Raw genomic sequence first — 7,851 nt, forward strand, 5'->3', positions numbered from 1 at the left:
CGCTGATCATAACATAGGGGAAGTGCAGGAGCAAAAAAAAAAATGAGCACCACTGCAGTGCAGTAACTGCCATCAGATTGGCCATATTAGGACCATATGACCTAGTAAATAGCTTCAGATTCATGTATATAGGTGCTTTTTTTTATAGAATTCTTAATATAATAGGCGTTGCGGCATTCAGGGCAGAAATTCGGGGGCAGAATGCAGGGGCCGCGCTCGCTCGGTGGTAGTGCTCGCTCGGTGGGGGATTACGTTAGTGCAGTTGAAGGGCAGCGTCAGACTACCCTGTCAGTGGAACCGTACTAGGACTCGAATCCTTCTGCGTTTCCATTACCGGAGTAGACGCGAATGGTTGGGATGCTCCCAGCACTGGCCGAAGCGACTACTCTGTCTGAAGAAAGGCTTACCGCAGACCTCGGGGATTCTGTTCCGAAGCACAGAGGAAGCTCTTGTACTTGCAGCACATGCAAACTACTGGTTCATCCACATGAGCTGTGGGCCGCGTGTTTGCATCGAAGAAGGGCTCCTAAATTGGTCGACACATATGAGATGCCTTCACAGCTGAGCCCGTATTCTGGTTACAGGAAGCCGTCGAGACGGTTGTCATGACTATCTTTTAAGGCAGAAAGTGTTGAGGCCGGTTGCCTTGTCTCCTAACTTTCTGTAGCTCTGCAGCCCGTCAGATGACATTACGACCCGTGAATTACTCCGTAATACGCAGTGCTCTGTACGCAGTGCTCTGTACCTGGCGCGGAACATTACCTGGCCCACGGGCCACCTCGACATGAGATTTCAGCTAGTTCGCGTAATGTCACATCACACTGCTGCGCCCGAGCCCCTCCTCCCTACTATAGATTGAATGCGGTACCTATTGTTCCTATGAGTGTGTGAGTGGATCACAGTACGGAAATCAAAACAGATTCGTCAAGACGACCCTGAGCTTGAGCAAAGTTGATCCCATCCAAGCATGCCGAACCACCTCTGGGAGGCATGCCAAGGAGGCTGTGTCATGTACCTGCCCGCCTTCTGGAGCCCAGGCAAGTGGAAGCACCCCAGACGCAGGGGAAACAATAGAATGACGTTCTAAGCGCCGAGCCCCAAGCTTCGTGATCGCTTTATGGCGCTCTCCCCCTGATGTTTGCATCTAACGGAACAAGCCCACCGTGTCTCGAACTCTTGTACGGCGCACTCAGTGGTATCAGCGACCGGGTGGCCCGGGCTAGCCACGGAAACAGTTGTGCGTGCGGGGTCTTTCTCTCTTGCTTGGGAGTTGCCTTGCTCTATCGGCCCAAAGGCGATTATGACGTGGCCGGCGGTACTTCGATAGCGGAGGAATTGAAACGACCTTTCGGGCGGCTCTTTTGCGCTTCAAACCCAGAAAGAGCCTCACAGGACAAGATGATGTTGTCCTATGTGGGTACCTCAATAGGAGAGGATTATACCCTATAATCTCGGCGTTCCATATGTCTACACAATGCGCATATATACAACGACAACCACGCGTCCAGAAGGGAGGGAAACAGTGAATTCTAGTTGTGATGCGACAGACTGGAAATCGGGAAACCTTTCAATTTTGACTCCAAAAAATACCTTGACCTTTCACCTCAGCTCTACAGCCGTCGTCTAACATGGAGTGTCCATCATCCAACAACCCTAACCTCACACTGGGAGCGAACATGGTCGACGGTAAGTTTGCAGCTTATACTGGATTTATTGATTACTGCTATCTGCCATCATGATGTTTTGCATGTTGATTAGGTATTTATTGAAAATTTCCTTCATCGGAAAGGGACAAAGAGAAACAAACTACTATTTCTCTTGGTTAGGTCTTAGTTAAGTTAGGGTTCATGGTCGATGGGCGGCAGATCTGTGGCCTGCCGGAGGGGTTCCCTTTTGGCAGTTCTGGACACTTTTAGGGCTACTGGTCTGTGCGCTTCGACATCAGATCTGCTAATGTCTTCCCAATAAAAACAGAGAACATAAAGACTCTGCACAGTCTTCGCACTCCAATCCTCCTCCCGATGACCAGGAACAAGGCCTCAGAGGTGTCGGCGCCTGGACCGCTGAAACAACCGGCCCTCATGTTTTCCAACGTCAACAAAGCGCCCCTTCGATCCTTCCGATGAACAACAACAGCAACAACCATCCACCAATGCTGCAAGCTTTCCTGAATGAACATCCAGAGCAGTCTACTTGGTCGCACGTTGCCTTTCAAGCACAGCAATGACTCGTTCGCCACTCAGTACAACTCGGGATTGGTCATCACCTTACGGTCACCGACGGAAAGAAGTTGCTAATTATGATGAAGTCTTGCGCGCGCGGGGGGGCTGGGGGCGGGTTGACGCGGGGCAGGTCTTGTGTTCTCACGGTCGCAAAACTTATCCCAAGTTCAGCTTCATGAGACACCCGCGTAGGGTAACAGAACAAGGTCGTTGGTACAGCACGGGAACGGCGGAGAAGGTCAAGGAATAATTCTCTTCGATTACTTTCTCTTCTTCCTTTTTTTCGGGAATATTAGACCTTGTAATCGAATAAAATGGTATCACGTCCACTTGTTCTCCACACTTACACTGTACAAACATTGTACTATTATGGGATTCCGCATGTTGGTTCAAGAACATGGTCTTTCCTCCTTCTCTCCCCAAAGTGAGGAAGCATAAGACCTTACCTAGGTAGGTTTGGGGCCTCCCGCCCGGCTGTCCCTCCCCAGTCCAGATCTGTGGTTGTGAGCGGTCGTGGTGCACCGGGCTATGCCGGTAGAGCTGCTCTTGATGCGAGCATGCAGGGGAGACAAGACCGTACAATGTACTCCCGGGTAACTGCATGTGCGCACACCGGAGACCTTTTCCAGGCAAATAGCAAGCGGGAAATGGAGGGCTCTGGTAGGCCTGTGACTCGAACAGTACACAGTACGGAGTACGTCAGCTGCTAATCCACGGGCTCGGCGAGCCCAACGTGGCACAGTCCGTTAGGGCCACCGTCGGGAAGCCCCTGTCCCCGGGAAATTCATGTGGGTCTTCTGCGGAGGACTTCTTCTAGAACCCTGCTCTACTTGGTTGGTGACTATCGCGAATCGCCGAGTCTAAGGAACTACGAAGATAAATGAAACTGGAACATTACAGCATAGAGAAAAGGTCACGCGCAACAACCGTCTGTCGATCGCAATCAATGAGAAAACTGGCGGTCAAGAAAAGACTGTTGCAAGAAGCTGATAGAGTTGATAGCCATACCAATTTTCTTTCTCTTATCTAACCGAAACCTTGTTTTTGCGTGACAGGTACGTGTCTTCGGCAGCTTTTACTTCCTGAACGTCAAGTGGAAATTAAGTGGAAATTAAACTAGGTAGCCAAGTTTCAGCGCTCCCCCCCCCCTCTCCACCAGCGCTTTCCGTCACCGCTTCGCTTTTTGCCCATTTTTCCTCGCCGTCATCTTGTCATATAGATGGATAAAAATACTTACAACCAGAATCAGAATAAACTCTATCTGCTAACTGCTGCATGTAGATCAATCTAATCTATAAATAGCAAACAGTATACACAGTAAAACAGGCCACCAAAAGAACCTCCATCACAATAATAGTACACACTCTCTAATTGCCGTCTGAATGTCGCATGTGATAAATGCGGCTTTGCGTGTGTTGTGACTCACAGGCGAATGAGGAACCTCATAATTTTGAAGTACTCCGGTATAGCGGTGTAGTATTCCCTGGTGCGCTCTCCCCGGACAGGGATGCTTGGTGGCCCCGATTGTTTTGATGCTGCTTTTGCATATTTCACTGAGAGAATTCTTACCACCTTATTCTAGCAGAAAGGTCTTGAGCAATTGTAGAACTTCTTGAAAGTCTTTTTAATCCTAGAAAAAGAAATTCTTATGAGCTAATGTATGGACTTGACTAATTTGACTCATAGAGGAGATATCTCTCAAGAAGCTTATCAATTCGGGACAAGAGATGGAAAGCGGTAAGGATAGCCAGCATCCGCCTATGGAGCACACCAGGGAATCCTGCCGGGCTACCAGGTATACCGCAGTGATTGATGACCTCACAGTACTCCGTACCTACCTCCTGATTCTATGCATGCGTGTACTTACCTGACTTTATGGCAGGCAAAAGTGAGGCAGTAGGGTCAGTCTGGCAATGGCTTCCCCTCTTTTAAGATTTGCAATTCTCTTGAAAACATCCGTATTAAGGTCTCGTGCCGCTGATTTGTCTATTCTTTTGCACTGCCCCGCTGAAGTGGGGGCCTCAAGCTCTTGGGTAAACCAGCTTTAGGGGTATATGTCCGAACAAGCCACGGTGTAATTAGTTTCTACGCAGTACACTTTCGCAGCCCGTTTTCGCATATGGTCATTTCCCGAGTCGAGTATTTGCAATGTCACTTTGACCGATCTTTCTGGATCCGGGACTCTCTCCCGGCTCTCAAGGATGAATTTGCGTCTCTTGTCGTATCGAAAAAAAAAATCTGTGCTGTCAGTACGGGGCGTGTTTGTTCTTAGAAAGAAAGATCACCTGTTTCCTGCGGCCGCACATGTTACACAGGAGGCTGGTGAAGAAAGCACCAAGCAGGTACCTGAACCGCGCGGTTTAGTACTTTAGGCAGAGAGCTCGCAGCTTTTTTAGGTAATTGGTATACAGAGGCCTCAGGGTTGCAGGTGCGCTGCGGGATTCATTGGTGGCTCACATACAGCCGTTTTGATATCTCATCAGTTCGACCTCTGCCCGCGGCGGCCGCGGCGATCAATTCCGGTGCTTATCCGCGCGAGATGAAGGGCGCCTATTAAGCTTTGGCTCTCGGCAGTGGCAAACTAACTGCCTCTTGGCTCCTACCTATTGATAATTAGGTGTTGTTTATTCGGACCATCCGTAATAATACCTGTACCCGTCTTCTAATCTGTGGTTTCCTCAACACTTTTTCTTAGGGCAAAACCACCCGGGGCATCCTCATGGCCCATTGGTCATGTGAGTGCCATTCACTTATCAATTGCTAAACAGAAAGATTAAGATGAGTAGCTCATGATAGGGGATCCCCTTTAAGAAAGAATCACACAGACAAAGGCTGCTATTATCACACTGTAGGGTACTAGGGACAGCAAAGGATGCGCTCTGCTCGAGGGTAAGGAGTATGTGAGTCGGTCGGCCGAGGATGGAATTAGTAGTCGCCATTGCCGTTGAGGCTGCCCTCATTACGCGCTGTGCTTGCGCCGCCGCGAACGTTTTCTGTCGGAGTGCGCCTTGATGACATGGGTGACTTTGTGTTAACATGGAATTGAGCCGGTTCCACAGTGCAGGCCCAGGTCGTCAACGGCGTTACAGGTTCCGTCTGTTCGCATACCTAGGTAGGTACTGCAGCCCGAGGGCGGGCGCTGTTTTGTACATACGCAGCGGAGAAGTGGGCCGTAGTCACTAAGGTTTAACACTCACATTTCAGAAGAAGCGCCCTCTGGAACAGAAGACTGCGTCGGTTGTGGCACAGCCCCTTTGTTCAGAATGCCCTTTGCTCCTTGGCTATGAAATTTGTTCGATAAAATGGATGGAGCGCTTCGCTCCTTCTCTACCGCCTGTTCAGTTGAGCAGCCAGACAGTGTGACGGATTGGATCACTGGATGATGGCTTGGCCGGATTGTCACAACTACCTGCAGGAACAGAGGAAAAGTGAGGCGCGTGCAAGCGCTCAAGTGGGAAGTTGAGAGCGCTATTTGGTTGCTGTTGGGACCGTACGCCCTTTTGGTGGCCAAAGCTCTCCGGCTCTCATCTGATCTTGTTTTTGTTGATCCATGGTGTCCCCGCGTATCCACAGGGAGTTTGTATCGGGCGCCCTAATAGTGGAGACCGCAACTAGTGATGTACCGAGCGTGTCGCCTGCACCTCCAAGGAGCCCAGGCACCGTTCCAAACCGTCTTGAAACACCGAGACTGGGGAGGGAGACTATTAGTAGGTATTATTATTACTGACTCTATACTATAGCGGACCATACTGAACGACAACACATGATAGAAAAAACTAAACCCAAATCGAAATCCCCAAATCTTCTATCATGGAGATGTTAATACTCCCGATTAGGAAGGGATCATACTTTACTTAGTATCTTGGTATGTTTCTACGTGGATATTGCCCCAACAGCACCGGGATGGGATTGTCACAGAATGTATGTGCTGAGTTAAGCTGTCTGAAGGCATGCCTTCTGCTTACGACACTGATCAGTGAGGTATGGATATCACGGATATTAGGTAGGTAAGCCTTCGTACTAACTAGTAGCCGTGTTCTTAGCAGAACCGTGGGATCATCTAGGGCCAACTCAGAGTGTAGATAGCGAACTATCTGGCCATCGTATGTGTGCTACCTGGATGGGTTTCTCCACACAGCAATTGTTGCCGTACGGGCGACCTTGGCCAGCCAAAGCGTGCGTAATGGCTTTACCCGAAGACAACAGACCCTAATAAGTCATATTCAGCGGTTGAATGGTTTGCATTTCCACTAGGCAACTGTGAGAGACGTATTCCTATCGCGGCATAGTGGCACGTACCTACCTCACATAAGTCTAGGGTATATAATACCTTCCAATGCCATCAACACAGCCAGAGGAAAATGGGATTCCACTACCTACCTCACTTGTGAGGTAGCAGACTGGAAAACTCACTAGTTTTTCAATCCAGATTCCAAAACCATCTCCAATCATCATTCCAAACGCCTTGATATTCGCTTCGACTTTGTGTATAGCCATTGTTTAACATGGCTTATCCATCGCCCAACAGTCCCAACCCCCCTGACGAGAGAGTCGGTCATGGGTAAGTAGAGTTGCATACCCTTTTTCTTTCTGATGTTTATGTACAGTCGTCCAGCGCTCTGCTATGCAACCTCATGCTCACATTGAATAAACCAACAGGACAAACCAACGTTACAACGCCTTTGCGGAATCGTCGTCCTCCGCTCCCCGTCCGAATAGTCGGGAACAAGACCTCAGAGGTATTGGCGCCTGGGTTGGCAACGAAAGCGACAGAATAAGCGATCACGATTTCTCCCCGCCCCAACAGAATACTACTGCTCCTTCTACGGGCGACAACGGCGACGACGGCAGCAGCAGCAGCAGCAACAACAACAACAACAACAACAACACTTCGTCAATGATGCAGACTTACTTGGATGAAGATCCCGAAGAGTCTCCCTGGCCCCACACTACACTCAGGCGACATGAGTCCTCAGACCAACACGCGATCGGTCCTGACCTTCCGGTCGGGCAGTCACAGCCTCCCTGACCACACCAGTGGTGCCGCTTGCTTCCAAGCATATCTATGCCTTGCAATATATTTCAAACCGTGTCAGTCATAATCATCAAGGTTGTCATTCCATTCTCTCGACGTTGTGTATGTATGGAACATGTGTGGTGGATTTTCGTCTGTTGTCTCTCCGATAATATGTAATGGGAAAGGGATAGGCGTTTCTACATTAGCCAGCGGAGGAGTTGAATTGAATTGAATGTCACCAATCTCTTTTCTCTTCTTGTCAGCATTCTTCAAGCTTGATAATCTAAGCAGATTACCTTTACACCACGTGGGGATGGTCCACCGATCTGGATGCGGCCGGCGGGCCGACGGCGGTTCGACGGCGGTTTTCGTGGATCTGCCCGACCGGCGCCCGCTGCATGCACCACGCAGGGTCTGGTCTGGACGGCAGTCAACAACACCAATAACCAATGCCGGGTTTTGCAGTGACCGCCATGACGAAGAATACCGGCAGCCTAGCGAATACATAGCTCCGAGTGAGTCTGGTTACCACCGCACGGCGACGCACACCCGCGAGATGCCGTCCCGGAATCGTCGACCCGGATTAGGGAAAAAAAAAAAAAAAAAAAAAAA

General features: G+C 49.7%; 2 protein-coding genes across 2 annotated transcripts; both read left to right on the forward strand.

Moving 5' to 3' along the window:
• Window positions 1-1,628: 1,628 nt before the first annotated feature.
• On the forward strand, window positions 1,629-2,126 carry VTN00DRAFT_7256 (uncharacterized protein; the record flags this gene model as incomplete). The annotated part of the gene is made up of 2 exons (XM_069433983.1): window positions 1,629-1,686; window positions 1,975-2,126. The coding sequence occupies 2 exons, from the start codon at window positions 1,629-1,631 to the stop codon at window positions 2,124-2,126; spliced, it is 210 nt and encodes a 69-aa protein (XP_069287310.1).
• Window positions 2,127-6,727: 4,601 nt separating this feature from the next.
• Window positions 6,728-7,251, forward strand: VTN00DRAFT_7257 (uncharacterized protein; the record flags this gene model as incomplete). Its single annotated transcript, XM_069433984.1, has 2 exons — window positions 6,728-6,783; window positions 6,882-7,251. 2 exons carry the CDS (start codon window positions 6,728-6,730, stop codon window positions 7,249-7,251), a joined length of 426 nt encoding a protein of 141 aa, XP_069287311.1.
• Window positions 7,252-7,851: the final 600 nt, after the last annotated feature.

This window comes from Thermoascus crustaceus, assembly GCF_041956765.1.
Source record: "Thermoascus crustaceus strain CBS 181.67 unplaced genomic scaffold VTN00scaffold_4, whole genome shotgun sequence".
In the NCBI taxonomy this organism is placed as follows: Eukaryota; Fungi; Ascomycota; class Eurotiomycetes; order Eurotiales; family Thermoascaceae; genus Thermoascus; species Thermoascus crustaceus.